At 39.6% G+C, this 15380-nt stretch overlaps 1 protein-coding gene across 1 annotated transcript in view; it reads right to left on the bottom strand.

Moving 5' to 3' along the window:
- Itpr1 (inositol 1,4,5-trisphosphate receptor type 1) overlaps positions 1 to 15380 on the bottom strand; it is a 329142-nt gene that overhangs the window by 108247 nt on the left and 205515 nt on the right. The window contains exons 38-40 of the mRNA XM_063260287.1: positions 13935 to 14083; positions 12963 to 13074; positions 7449 to 7481 (exon numbers count right to left, since the gene is read on the bottom strand). Coding sequence (XP_063116357.1) covers positions 7449 to 7481; positions 12963 to 13074; positions 13935 to 14083 — 294 coding nt within the window. The remainder of the gene's footprint in view (positions 1 to 7448; positions 7482 to 12962; positions 13075 to 13934; positions 14084 to 15380) is intronic.

The raw sequence follows: 15380 nt of genomic DNA, 5'->3' as shown, positions 1-15380 counted from the left end.
CCTCAAAAGAAGAACCGCTGCTGCTGGGTGTCACGTTGGACTAATGAACAGAGGAAGGTGACACCGCGCATACTGACAGAGGCCCAGCACAGAGAAAAGCAGCAGAATGCCAGAAGGGCCACAGCTTGCAAAAGCTCCGAAGCACCACCTTCCTGAAACAAGTGCCTTTTGCAGCACTGTCCATTCGCCCATGTCTCTTTTCTACATCATGTCCTGCAGCAGAAGGTCTTGTCTCAGATTTACAGGATGGAATCTCGCCCTCCCAGCACCTCTGGGAAAAGGGAGCTTCCAGTATTAAGGGATGGGTTGTGGATGACTACTGCACCCATGTGTTTCCCTCTAGGGTTTCATGGACTCAGTCCTTTGGCTCCACCCCTGTCACACTACATAGACATCTCCCCTCCAACACCTCTTCGTTTACAAACATTTTAATTCACAAAGGAGAGACATAAAATGGCCAAAGGACATGAAAGTGAAATGTGATGGTATGCATGGTGGCTGAAAAAGGGTGGGGCTGCAAAGAAGTCCACAGTTCCACGTGAAGACAGTGCCACGAATCCGTCCAAAGGACATGTGCGTGGAGCAGATAACCAATGACAAATGTACTGCCAGACCCTGTGTGGGATACCCTGGGCCTAAGTCATGCAAGGGTAGCATGGCTGACTGATGCAAGGTGCAATCTGGGGCCATGGAATAAAGCCAACTTCTCACGCTGTAATTGTGTGACCTTTGGCTCCAGCAGCAGCACACCCCTCCAGGGGCTAGACGGCAGCTGTCAGAGTAGGTATTGAAAGCATGGGAGGACTCAAACTCTTAAGTCTGGTGGTGTCTCAATCCATCTCAATGCAACTACTTCAGTAGTTTGATCCCAAGATGGAAAAAAAATCTTCCTAACATATAAAGCTGTTATCAACATAATGAGTAATTATCTTTTTTAATTTCCTGAAAGGAAAAATGAAATAAAAAACATAGGGACTACGTCACCAAAGACAATGAGGCATACAGTAGGCTGATCACTCAAGGCTGGTCAGAAGACTTTCATAAAAAAGTCCTTCTCCAGGCGAGCATTTCCTCCCAAAACATCCAGCTTCCCATCAGGGGTGGGTGGGGAAGCACAGAATAGTCAAAAGGACTCAGGTAGTGGTAAAGGAAGTACAGCTCAGATATACGTACTTTCAAAATTATAGAAACAATAACATGATCCAAGAATGTATTTTAACTCTACTCTTACACACTATGTGTTTTAGGCGAATGAACTGAAATTGTACACACTTGCTTTCTGCCCTCAGTGCAAAAAGGAGGCATTTTTTAAAAAGCAGAATGACAGAAACTGCTCAAGTATTTTACAGCAGTCAGAGACACAAATGGATAAAAACGTATTACCTTATGCCATTTTCCTCAGAAACATTTCCACTAACATATCCTTTAGGTTCATCTTATATGACTAGAACAAGGGATAAGAGGCAGGAACTTCCGGGGAAAAATCCATAGAGATGCCTTCTTACTCCCTTGCCAATAGAAACCAAAGCTAAAGGAAGGTGGAACCAGAAATGACATCCTTTTATGTTTAATTCATTTATTGTCTGGGATCTGCATCCAGACAAGCATCTGGAATGTTTTTGCAATTACCATAGGTAGTATATTATGCTTTTCAATTAATCTAGGAACAGAGCTTTGTATTACCATGTATTTTCATCATTGCAGTGACATTCCTCCGTTAAGTAACTACTGTGCTTGTTTCAAAATCAGTTTTCTTTTTAAAACAAACTTTAATTTAAATTAATTAACTATCATTTTTTTTCCTTTGAAAATCTTGTGAAGCTGTTTGAGACAGTAGGGGGTGCTTTGCAACTTCAGAAACCTAAACTAAAGAGAAGGACAATTTTTAATGAGAAATATTTGTGAAACAGAAGGGAGAAGCCAAGAGCACAGACAGGCATCATATGACAATGGCTCATCCACATTTTGGCCCTGGCTACATGCATGACTTTGGGATATCATTTCTTTGGGGTCCCACTGTTTCACCTGTTTAATGGAACACATACTCTTTTAGAATCTTCCCAGCTAAAATACTGGGTATCTCCCAGTATATTTTCAGTAAGCTTCATTTCATGAAACCAGCAGGCACATTCCCTAAGCAATACAACCTGTTAGTACATATAGCTTCCAGGAATGGTAAAGACCAGGGTAAACCTGGCATTTAAGTTGGTAAAATTATTTACAGTCTATACCAGCACTTTCTTCAGTGAGCATTTTTGTCACAGTTGTTTGAGGATAGAGTGATTTTATGACAGCAAGTTATAATTTTTATAAATATAATCATATTAATAAGCTATGTATAGTCAGAGAAACTATAGCTACAAAAATTCAATATATAATACCCAAGGTAAAATATAATGCTGGATAAATGAGCTAGGTTTCTAGGCATATTTTTATTATCAAAACTTATTTTTCTATTTTTTCCCCCTCCATGAATGGTGAAGTTTTTAGGGAACATGTTTAGGGAAAATGTGTAGAGAGCGTGGCCATGTCTGAACTTTACAAATCCTGCATTCTCTCTTTAGTATCAGGATCAGTTACTACATTCAGTGCTGACAGCTCAAATCATGTTGAAGTCTCTCAAACCAACAAGTGGTTAACAATGATGGGGCACTGCCTAGTTTGAAGTTGGAAGCCAAATATTATCCCCAAATACTTATTTATATTTGCTCTTCGATTTTAAGTCTTCTGGTGTTTTCAAATTAGGTGAGCACAAATCACACTTAATAGGAAAAAGAGTCAAAATGACTGGCTTAGAAATAGGAATTCTAAGAACAGAGTCCCATGCCACTGAATCCTAAGTGTCCTTCAGGAGGAGGCCAGTAACCAAAGTCTCCTAACTACCATACTTCAGTAGAAACCAGATTATGAACATGTAAGATGCCGACACACTTGCTTTCAGTACATAAAGTACCTAACAATTTATCAAAGGATTCATTTCTCCTATCAATGAAGAAAATTATACTTTGTAATTCTTGAATGAAAATAATCTCTTGGACTAGGGTTCTTATTTTAGTGTTTAAAAAATAGCATCCTGTCCATCACCCTGCAGCACCGAGTGTTATAAAACACCTGTGCATCTTTCCATCCCACCCATCCTTTTAAGTATGTCTGTAATAGGCCATTATAGAGCACAGCCTGTAAACACCTTTTGTTTCTTGCTGCCCTCAACAGGAATCTGTCTAGAATCCCTGGGCTTCTGCAATTTCTCTTTAAGTAGAAGTCTCTCCATGGACTATTCTAGCAGAAGTTGAATATAAATCAAGAAACGTAACTGTTAATGACAGATCTAGGTATCAGCACATCAAAGGGAACTTATGATCTCCAGCCCTCTGAATCAGTCTTCAGTTCCTCTTTACCCACCATAACCTCAGAGGAAGGAAACAAAAACAGCAAATGGCTTTGCAAATAAGTTTGCTGGGCCCCAGCCTTCACCAGCTTTTGAAAGCCCTTCATTAACAGAACAGAAAGTTTTAAAGAAGATCAAACCAAAATAGAAGTTACCTAGCATTTAGTACAATTTTAAATCTTCACATCTACTAAAACAATTCTCTTTAACTATATTTGTTTTTAGAGACTAAATACAAATCACCTGTTATATCTTACAGAACAAGTTCATTAGAACTTAATACCTTAGTTCATTATTTTAAAAACATACTCAGATTTTATTAAATGATACAACTTCAACCATTATGAATAATCTTAACATTAAAAAAACTCAAACCAAAACATTTTAAAAAGCCTTTCACACACTATGCAGTAGCTTCTGTATGCTCTGAGTTGAGTTTGCTCTGTGGTTGCCAGTGTCTAACAGTAAACAGCCTGCTGCATTTATTGGCAATTACTGCTGAAGGTCACACATCAGCAGTGAGCCTAAATTCCAGGAAAAAAAAGCAGCTCTTATGTAACTGCCGCCTGAGTGTTGGCAGGTGCCCAACTCAGCAGTTCACAGCAATGTAAAAAAGTAGGACACCTCAGCCAGGGCTGGACGTCATGAGAACGCCCCCTGAAGGTGAAATGTAATGTTTGTGGTTCTCGGTCTTTCTTTCTTCTCCCTGAATTTTACCAAGTTCCCTGTCAGTGGCTTCCTTTGCTTATAGAAGTCACGCGAGGTGGGAGAAGTTGAAGGCTCAGTAAAAGCAGGCAGCAGCCACCCTGGGTAAATGGGAATGCCAGTCTAGGTTTTTTGCTGCAAAGCAGGAAGACAAAGTTGATAGCTATCCCCAGAGGCTCCAAGGGACAGTAATTCAATGGAGCTGATATCTTAAATGCATAGAAATCGACACAAACACTAAGCTACAAATACATACTTTCAAACACATCATACCTGCCCAAGCACACACAGGTCAAAGTTAGGCGGACTTCTGTGCCACTTACCACCCATACCTGAAGTCTGCCAATCTCATCACAGTCACTGTCTGAGTGGTGTGACACTTCATAATTTGGAAAAGTGACCCATGCATCATCTTTTGAGGCTACTCCCCTATTCCTACCTGACCTCAGAAGCTATTATCTGTTCCATTAATGTAAGAAGTTCCCAGATCATATGTTTGCATGATTCCACATACTTTTCCTCTCTAGCACATTCCATGACTGATAGCTGTCATTTTACATTTATTTTTCCTACTGTTTGTCTCTCTATCAATACAATAAACTCCAGCATGGCAGACTCTATGTCTATCTGAAAAACCAATACACACAATCCCCTGGCACTATGCCTCAAACGTAACACTTAAAAAAGGAGCCACAGAAATGTCTTTACCGTAAGACGGTGTCAATTTAAAGCCAAGAATGGGCAGATAAGGGAACTTCATGAAGTGATGGAAACATCCTACTTCTTGATTTGGGGAAGTAGGCATGTGTAGAGGAAAGGATCTGCCAAGCTTTAAATTGAAGAAAGGCTGAAGGGACCCCAATGCAAGCAGTGTCCTTTTCTCTACTCACCCCACCTATCTCCCACACTGCCAATGAAAAAGATCAAATTGGGGGGTAAGTTTGGGGACTCTGCTTCTTTACTTGCCAAGAAACAAAAACAAAACCACTCCTATGCCTGGTATCGATGAAATTTTATTCCACAAGGCAGCTGGGAGGGCCTATAAGACGCACGTCTCCTGCAGGCAATCTATGCCTCTGTCCTCATTTCACCCCGGTTTCTCAAAGCTCTGACAGGGATGCAGGAGGCAAGGCCTTCCTCCAAGTCACTCACTGCACATCTCCCCTGACCTGCCCGTCTGGCCTTTATAAGCAAAGGGCAGCGGCCTTCCTCAGTAAAGGGTTCCCGGCACAAGACCTGCCTCGGGGGCTTACCCAGCTCTGCTCAGGTTTTGTAATGTGGGCCTGCAACTGAGGTGTGAAGATGCCTGGCTCCGGGGCCAGCATGAGCTCTCATTAAACCTCTGCAGAAGCATAGCCCACAAGATTTGGTGGGGGGGGGGGAACCACAGGAGCTGTGGTAGTTTCCAGAACTGCATCGATGAAGAAGTCATCTCTGCTTGGAAGGCCAGATGCAATAGCCTGAGGGGCTGGGGACAGGGTGTTGGTGTCCCAGGGTTCTGACGGTTGCCATGGGTAACACGCAGAAGAGATTCACAGTTGCTTCCTCAGGGAATTTTCAAAGAATCCAAGTGCCTGCCAGAACATTCTTCTTTTATAAACAGACAGTATTCTATTTCCTAGACTATAATTATAAACACACCTGCTCCAACTGTGGAATCTTTCCATAAGCAAGCAATAAACTCCCAGCCAGGAAAACCAAGTTGTATCTTGAGTAAGCAAACACATCAACTGATTACTATGGTGCAAAACAGTATATTAATAACTCTACAGAATGTGATCAGAAAGGTTTTCCTTTCCTTACTTAATTTGTACTTAAGCGAATAGAAGCTCAACCTCAATAATGCAGAGGGAAAAATCAGTGAAGCTTTTACAACTGTAGGCAGGAACAAGAATATTGAAGGGTCCCGACATACAAATTCAGCAAAGTATGTTTCTGAAGCATACAAATAACCTAGAAGGATCAAAGATAACCAGTAAACAGAAAAAAAAAAGCACTTTAGTTAAAGCAATTAATTAAAGTCCCATACCCTCTTTGTTTTTCTGGCCTTCTACTCCTCCCAGAGGGTGTGGCCTCCTGACTTACTCACATCTGTTAATGCAAGGAAGACTGTGCATATGGAATGTACTGTGCAGCCCAGTAAGAAGTTGAGGCTGCCATGTGCTAGTGATTCGACTGTGGTGATTCCTCTACTCTGTGGGCTAAGACCACCCATTTAATCTCTCTGAACTTCATTTCAGAGGCAACTGGACCACATTCATAACCACGCCTGTGGCTTTCAATTTTACATCTGTGGTTCCAACTCTCCTTGGGTATATCTGAACCCTTTTCTCAGTGTCTCTGAAGTTATGGTGCATTCATTGAAATAGACAGTATAGTAGACAATATGTTCCCATCCAAAATAAGTTAACTGTTCTACAAAAAAGAAAGAACACATTTCTAAAGTAGACTAGAAAAATGATTCTAAACAGCCATATAAAATTCTATTCTGACATGCTTGGTTTGCTATCTAATTAAATCCTCTTCATTATATAGGTTAAGACCTCAAATTAATTTTTCTAAAACCATTTAACTACCATGTATCACTGCCTAACAATATGACAAGGAATGCTGAAAAAATATATAAAATAGAAGATATAAGAGGCTCTGATATCCCAAACAAGAAGGCCAGTAGTTTGTGGGTCTCCAGGGTAATTCTGAGTGAGTACCAGTAATTTGCCACTGGATGACATCTCAACTTCTGGATTTACACATAACTTTTCCTAGAAGCCACACAGTATATTCCTAATGTTAGGGTGTAAAGTCCCAAAAAAGTACTTTAGAATTCAAAATGCATTTTAAAATCTTTATACCCTCATACTGAATATTTCTCAACACACACACACACACACACACACACACACACACACACACACACACCCCAAGAGAGTACTGGCTTTATTTTTTCTTTTTTTATCACCTTCAAACTATGTCAATGTAATCATTCTCTCTGTGTCAGATGTTTTACATACATATAGAAAAGCAATTTATGGTAATATCAAACCTGAGTTAAGAAATAAGTTAATATCTATCATCAACTACAAATTCAGTTGAGATTCTAGACAGTGAATGATTGAAAACTTATCACAGTTTAGAAAATCTTTATCTAGATCCAGATGGAATTTCCAAGGATGAATGTCAAACAAGCTCATGGGAAACACTAACAGAGACAGGACAGACTCCACTCACTTCCAGAAGGCACATTACACAAACTCAGATACTAGACGCTGTAGAGACCAGAGGACAGGGTTCACTGGAAGGGTGTCATGGAAACACTATCATGGACACTCAAAACAAAAAACAATAAAATTAGGACCTCAGCATTATCCAATTCATCAATGGAAATTTGCTGGAAAAGAAAAAAGGGGGAGAAAAAGAAAGATATGTTAGGAAAAGGAAAGACAAATGTATTCCTATGGCTTGTTACCTTAAAGTCCTATCGGACGGTGACCATTTTAAGTGATTTTGGCTATGTGGACACTGCCACAGATCACAGTGACATCTGCTCCGGAACAAATGGACAAGATACTGCCATGCTTCACTCCCATGCCAGGCATCACGCCTCACAGTCACTTAGCCTCACGCTCGCTTATAGACATGAGAACCTTAATCTAGCTGGAGCAAGGGCAAATTCCCCAAGCAATTTTTTGTTTCATTTTGCTTTGTTCTGCTCTGCTTTCAGAAGAGGGTAGGAAAGAATAGAGCAAAAACCTAGAAAAAGATGTGGTATTTTTATACAATGGAATATTACTCCGCTATAAAAAGGATCATCTTGAGGCTTTCATAGGCATATGGAGACAACTTGAGACTATCCTCATTAGTGAAATAAATAAGAATCATATAAATATCACATTGTGTCTCTAGTGTAAAAAGTAATAAGAAATGTAGGAGTAACATAACCCTAAATGTATAATTGCTATTGTAAAAAAAGAGAGGAAAAGAAAGTGCTCTTAAAGATATAACTGCATATATGTTTAAGTGTATAGGATTGACAACCACATTACTAAGTTTTTGTTGGGTCACTGAACAGATCTGTTTACAGTCTCAATGTTTGAATATCCACTTTTTATGATTTACTTTTGTAACTTAAACAACTATTTCTAAGAGGACAATATGTAATTTATTAACTAGTGATTTCTTACTGTTTATTTTTTTGAAATTATGTATTATATCTACTGTTTTACTGTTTTGTTTTTTCCCTTTGAATTAAAAAAACTAGAGTAAGATTAGCTCAGTTCAGAACGAAATCCTTTCTTTAATTCATGTTATGATTTAAATGGGGCTCAGGAGCTCAAACTGCAATTGGGCTCACTGAGAACTAGCACTGACTTCCCAAGGTAGTAAGATCACTAATGACTGAAAGAGATAACTCTCTCCTGGGATGATTAGTGCAGACTTAGTGATATTAGTAACACAGCACTTATTCACATCAAGTTCAGTGGAAATAAAACACACCAGAGAATCATTGCAGTTATGCCTGTTTAAAGATAGATGAATGATACTCAAGTGATTTTTACTATGTTTCATCAGTATTAGTATACTCCGCAGATTGAAATGGCTGTTAGAAACAGTAGCTAAAAATGCTAGTATGTACTTCATTCACATAAAACAAAGAAGCGTTAGTAATTAATGAAGAACACTTTGCATAAAATGAAAACCTTAGAATTACCTGAGGTTTTATACACACTAGCATTGAGACAGCTGCTACTGTTCAAAAGGGAAAACAGAATTTTACATAAATTCTGGATTATCTTTTCACATTAAGTCCTGGCCTCTGAATATCTTTCCAAAACTGACTAATAACATACGTCAACAGCAGCTTAATAAACATACAATAAACTGCATAGTGGCCAATACATAAAATAACTATCTCCCTTTTCAACTGGGGACAAGGGGTTTGGAGATTTTCTATGAGTTGTAGAGACATTCAAGTTACATTTTAGAGATATTTAATTATGGGAGGTTTGGGGCTTTTTGTTTTTGGTCCCCTTAAACATGGACACAGTTTCACTTGCATACTAAATGCAGAGTTTTTAACAGGCAGTGCACACCTAGAGTGTTAATAAAATACTGAATAGTTTTAAAGTTTATTGTTTCTTGGTGGGGGCGAAGGGTCTCCCTGTATACAGTAGCGTAGGCTGGTCTTGCACTTGCAATTCTCCTGGCTCAGCTTCCCAAGTGGTGGGATTACAGGTTAATGGCGGCTTAAAGTTTATTCATTTTTAATAGCCAGGACAAAAAGATGCTACAACCATCACACAAAAGTGTATTTTACCATTATTTTCTTCATAATTTTTAATGTTTCCTCCTTTTACATTTACCACCCTGAGAGAATATGCATTGCTGATTGCTATGGTCTGAGTGTCCCCCAAGGTTTATGTGTTGAAGCGATGGACCTCAGACCGGTGATGCATGAATATGGCAGGACCTAGTCACTGGGAATCCATGTTAAGAACAATGAATCTTGTTCTTGTGGGCCCTTGAGTTAGTTCTTCAAAGAGCGAGCCTGACCCCTGAGCCCCTCCTTGAATCCCACCTCAGAATGCGATCTCTTGATCCCATGAAAGCTCCCACCATGCTGCCATTCACCATGAGACCCTGATGAGAGGCCAAATCCATGGGGCTGCCCATTGTTGAACTTTCAGCCTCCAAAACTGGGAGCTAGAAACATCTTTTTCTTTATAAAGTAGCTGCCTTGGGTATTTTATTATAGAAACAGAAAAACAGATTAAAATAGTCATCAGAATTCAAATCTTGTGGGAATCTTCTTCAGCCAGCCACTGACTTGAGTATCTGTGACAGTTTCTGAACAGGAACTTGAAGCACTGGAAACAGACAAGTGGACTTACTACTCACTAATCTGACTCCTCCTATGGGATCTGATCAGAACTGTAGGTTTTGGATAGCTTTGGGAAGATTAGAATCATTGAGGCTGGAGACTTTTCATCTGGATGAGAAATCAGAATTCAGCTGAAGCTTAGATAGAAGTTCTGGGACATTTAGTGGTCTTGGGCCAGTGATCCCTGTCATTTACATACATGTGTAACATAATGAAAACCTACACATTAACTCTGCAGGTGGCTTCAAGACACTCAACGGGGCCAATCTGTTCACTTAAAATGCAGTAGTGAAGAGCTGGCCTCTGAAGCCAGTGTGCTGGGTTCGAATTTCTGGTTCCCTTGTTATTACCAGTGTGATCCCAATCTAGTTTCTAAACCTTTGAGTGCTGTCTCCTTTGTGTTTCAAAGTAGTTAATAAAAATGGCATCTATCTCTGAGACTGATTAGAGATAAGATAGGGGATACAGTTAGTGTAGTAGTTGGTGCATATCAAGAGGTCAATAAACATTATCACTGTTATGAAAGATACACTATAAGAAACTAGTGAGTATACAGAACCATTAAATTGTGTATGTTAATCTCACAGCAATTCTGGTGTATTTTAGTCTGTTAATGAGTGACAGCTTGAGGCTGTTTTGTTTTGTTTGGTTTTAGGCAAGTAGACTTACATTAAGTGTACGACATTTTTGAGGGGAGTAATAAAAAATGGTTTCTATTTCCTTTCTCATTAGTCATCTCGATTGCATCCTAAAGTTGAATGATAAACTAGAGAGCAGGAAAGACACCTAAATCTCATCCCCTGTAGGATGATCACTTAGAAAAAGACCAGGAACTTGGTCTCTATCTTGTGGATCCCCAGTGCAAAGAGCACCACCCTAAGATGTGGGAAAACCAGGTTTTTGTTCTGAACCCACTGTAGATATTCCACATGACTAGAGTCAATTTAGCTCTCAGTCCAGCCTCCTCATGGGCGGGGATGGGGCAGGCTATACCAGGTGGTGCTAGAGGCTCCTTCCAGACCCAATCCTATTGCTATGAAGACTCAGGAGAGGCAGGGAAGCAGCATAGTTCTAGACACCCACAGAAAGGGGCCAGTCATGGGACAAGTCCACATAAAAAGCAAGTGATAGGAAACTGAGCTGGCAGGAGAGTACCAGGTTTCAGTACCCAGGGCAAAGAAAACCTCATGTAGTTTTCAACTAAAGCCAACTGGTATGCTTGATAAAGGTTAGTTCTTTGGCTCTAGGTCACGTCCACCCTTTAAAAAAGTTGGCCTGCCCTGGGCATCAGGCTCTAGTTAGACATAGAAAGGTAGTAAACCACTTGACATATTTTTAAAGAGCCTTTGTGGAAAAGTTAATACCAACTATCAGACAGGGAAACACAAATACTTTAGTGCCCTCCACCCCTTTTCAAAACTTCCCGTAGTGTGAATGGCTAGTTACCACTTACAACAGTCACAGCTGGGCCAAGAAGTTTCAAGTACGTGCCGCAGATCTGGGGCTTACCAAACATGGGTTTCTGGGATGCCTTCTCTGATTTGCGGCATTTCCCATCCTTGTCTGTCAGTATTTTATTTTCATGAGCAGGATGACAGTCCCAACCAGTTTAAAAAGAAATACCATCTTTCTCCCAGCCTCTCTGTTTGCTTATGACTAATTTCTTCACCAACTGAAAAGTGATTGAGCCAAGGCTCAAGAACTACTTCTAGATCTTACTTTTCCATATTATCTCTTTCTATCTGTCTTGCATCAATCTTAATTTTCCCATCTACTATCTTCTATCTACTTGGGCTGCTTTTGGCCTCTCTTTTCATTCTTTTCCTTTTCATTAGGGCAAGACCAATCTAGGTTCCTATGAATCTGTCTGTAAGAACAAGCCATCTCAGCATTTCTCACCTGAACCGGGACCCTTTGCTTCTTCTATTACTTACATTCATAAGCTCGAGCTTAGCAGATTTCCTCCACAAAATACCCACGGAAGTATAGAAATTATTTTCTAATTTCTTTTTGTTATTTATGAATTTATATATTTTAAATATTTAGAGCAACATTTAAAAGCCTTCTGATTTTGGGACAATGGAGCAGTGAATCGTCCGTAAGGATTATATACTGTTTTCTTATCCAAAACCTCTCACATGTTAAGCTGCTCTAATATCATAAAGGTATTTTGTAGGTTAGATAGCAAGGCACCTGCACACTTTATATTTGTGATGATCTGGCTGTCACCATCCATTCTGACAAGGAAAGCTGTGATTTAAATTTAAGGCTTCTTCCCAGAATTTAAAACTGAGTTACTAGATGTTTTAACAGGTCAATGAGATTGCTGTGTCTATTCATATATAGTTTCTGATAGCAGTTAGCAGACAACTAGTGAATAATGCTACCTTCAAATGAAAACTAGTGAAACAGAAACTCATGCTTATGATTCTTTCTTGGGGGCGAGAGGCAGCCACTGGACTTGCTCTTGCCCTGCTGCCCCCCACAGAGGCACTGGGACCGATCTCAGAGTTTCCTTGCTTACTGCATACACTAAGCATCAGGTGTCAGGGACCTCCATTTCACAATCTCAGTCAGGAACAGTGAGGTGTGTGCCTCCCTTACTTCCAGTTAGAACTGGAGGGAGTTTCTTGATGCACTGAAACAATTGTGCAAGATCTCATCAGAAAAAAACAAGTAAACCCACAGGTATGCCTTGCTGGAGCCCTGAATTCAGAAATCCAAACTCTGATATGCAAGAGGCATTTACTTCTTGGTAGGAATTTAAGAACAGTCTTACAGTACATTATGTGCTGATCAGACTGTCAGAGATGGCTAACTAGATCTGATTTTAAGGAGACAGTCATATGATTTAGCTACCTTTAGGGACATGATAAATAGCTTGGAGTAGAGGGAGTTGAGCCAGTAATGCCTACACTAAGCTGAAGTTCTAAACACCCTCACTTCTTCAATTTAGAAGCAACATTTTAATATAAAAATAAAATGTAGTACCTTTTCTCCATAGCCTCTATCTTTGGTCATCATTTCCCTGAGTGTCTGTAGGACTTTAATGCAAAGTTTCTCTTCATTCTCCTCCAGCAGCTGCTTAGTATGTTTTATTAACCTGAATGAGGGGAAAACCACAGATTACAAACCTGAAACAATCTTTCAATTAGAAACACTTCATAAGCAACTTATTTTGACCAGTCAAAGAACAAACATTTACTAAGGGTTCCCAAGTTAAATGCGCTTCCAGGCATTCGTCTTGGGAAGGGCCAGCCAGCAACTGTGTCTTAAGAGCGACACCTACTGGTAAGAAGCAGCAATAGGCTCCCAGAGCAGCTGAGGCTCCACACTACAATGGGGACATTGGGGAAAACCACACAGAAGCCCACACATCAAGTGTGGGTATGTATCCACTGAGGACTGCTGTGAAAATATTCCAGGAATGTATCAAAAAACCGTATGAGCATGGTAGTTGGGCATATAGTGTTCCCTAATCCAGTCTTTTCAGAAAAATCCAAAACTCAGAGCAAAGTCTACCCCTAAGCTATTCAACCGCTTTTAGCCTGAAAATCAAATAAATAGTTCTAGTCATGGAATCATTCACTTCATCTGGATTATGCTCCATCACATAAAGTTCTTACCGTTAGAGACTGAGGATCGTGCTTTGGTCTGAGTTTTTTGAAGCCTAAACGGCTATGTTTATGTAGCAGAACATGGTGGGTGTTCTGTCAAGACTTGCAGAATGGAAAACAGATGAATGATCACACAATTAAAATGAGAAATTCTCACAAAACAAGAAGCGTCCTTAAGTAGGATTTAACAGACAAACTTTCTTTAGGAAGGTCATAACAGGAACCTAGCACATGACCTTACATTCATTAAAGTTTAAAACCAGAACAATGTTTCCTCCAGGATGCAGGCTTTGTATGGTCATCAGGGTTCTGGCCACTGACCCAGCTCCAGAGAGAGGCTACTTACTTGCAAATGAAACCGCCACTTTCACATTTCTTTCTGGCATCTGTGTTCTCAGGGAAAAGCAGCTCAGGTCTATGCAAGACGTCCACAAGCACAGACAACTCGGCCTGGACCAAAGGCCTGAGACGGTCCTCCAGAGCAGAGACGATGTCCTGCAATGGAAACGTGGCACTGGTAACTGCTTGGCTGGAGGCTGGCTGCAATGGTGAGAACACTAATTTCTGCCCTAAAACATGATAGACAGAGTAACTTGGGCACTGCCGGGCATTTTGTTTCAAACTATTAGATGTTGCCTAATGGTGACCTGAAGCACTATCTCCAAATGCAGAAAACAAAGTACAAACAAGTAAACAACATCCCCACTACTTCTCAGTTGGTTTTATGCTACTCAGGGATAATTCTACATATTTTAAAATATGATGCAAGAAATACATTTGACAACATTGAAAGATGTCTATGATATGAGGGTAAAAAATGGTCAAACGACAGTATGGACCTTATGGTGCTATTTTTATAAACAATATCCATATCTAAAGCATATACACCAAATACTGTTACAACATTGTTACTAGTTATCTCTGTGTAGTACGATTACAGATAATTCTAATATTTTTCTCTACGGTGATACTTGTCAGTGTTATCTTAATCACAAATGGGCATGAATTATTTACATAACAGTCATATAAACATGAAAACACAAATGAATGAACATGCTGTATCAACATGCTAAAATACATGTACCCTGATAGCATGATGGTCTTCAAATGCAAAACACATAGCTGTAGGAAAGGAAAACAGAGAAAAGTTGAAAGAGCAGCAAAACCAACACAACAAACACCATTTAAAGGCAAATGATAGAAAACAGATGTGAAATTATCTTCAAAAGATGCTAAAGCTTGTTCTATGATTTGCTAACTCAGAACTTAACTAGAAGCATGCTAAGACGGGGGCAGAACACAGCATGACCTGTTACACAGAAGGGTTTGGGAAAAGTGATTTATACTGCATTTACTTCGACTGGGAACCAAACTGGGGTTAAAAAAGCTCTTATTAGAAACTAAAATTAAACCACCTGAAGATACTTTTACCTTATTTTTAACACAATTAGGTGATCCTTGTAATTGCTCAATAATGCTTAGTGCATATAAAGAACAAATGAATGAATCAAATAACTGTGTTCTTTTAGGGGTGCAATTTTTCACTAAAATAACAGATTGTTACGTAAGTTTACCTAGCAGTCATATGACTGTCACAACAGTAAAACGAGGAACATTTCTGCAAAATGCTCAGGTAATCTTTTGAATTTTCTCTGTTTGATTAGTTACTGGTCCTATCTCCCATACATCTTTATCTACAGTATTTACACAGGACTTAAGTAGTAATTTAAAAGCACATTTATGCATTTCATGACATCTTGCATCTTTTGTAAAGTCTGAACTTGACACTGCG

This window comes from Cavia porcellus, unplaced genomic scaffold (genome assembly GCF_034190915.1).
Source record: "Cavia porcellus strain 051 isolate PalLab524CR breed Dunkin Hartley unplaced genomic scaffold, mCavPor4.1 scaffold_13, whole genome shotgun sequence".
Classification (NCBI taxonomy): Eukaryota; Metazoa; Chordata; class Mammalia; order Rodentia; family Caviidae; genus Cavia; species Cavia porcellus.
This window is presented reverse-complemented; position numbering and strand designations above follow the sequence as displayed.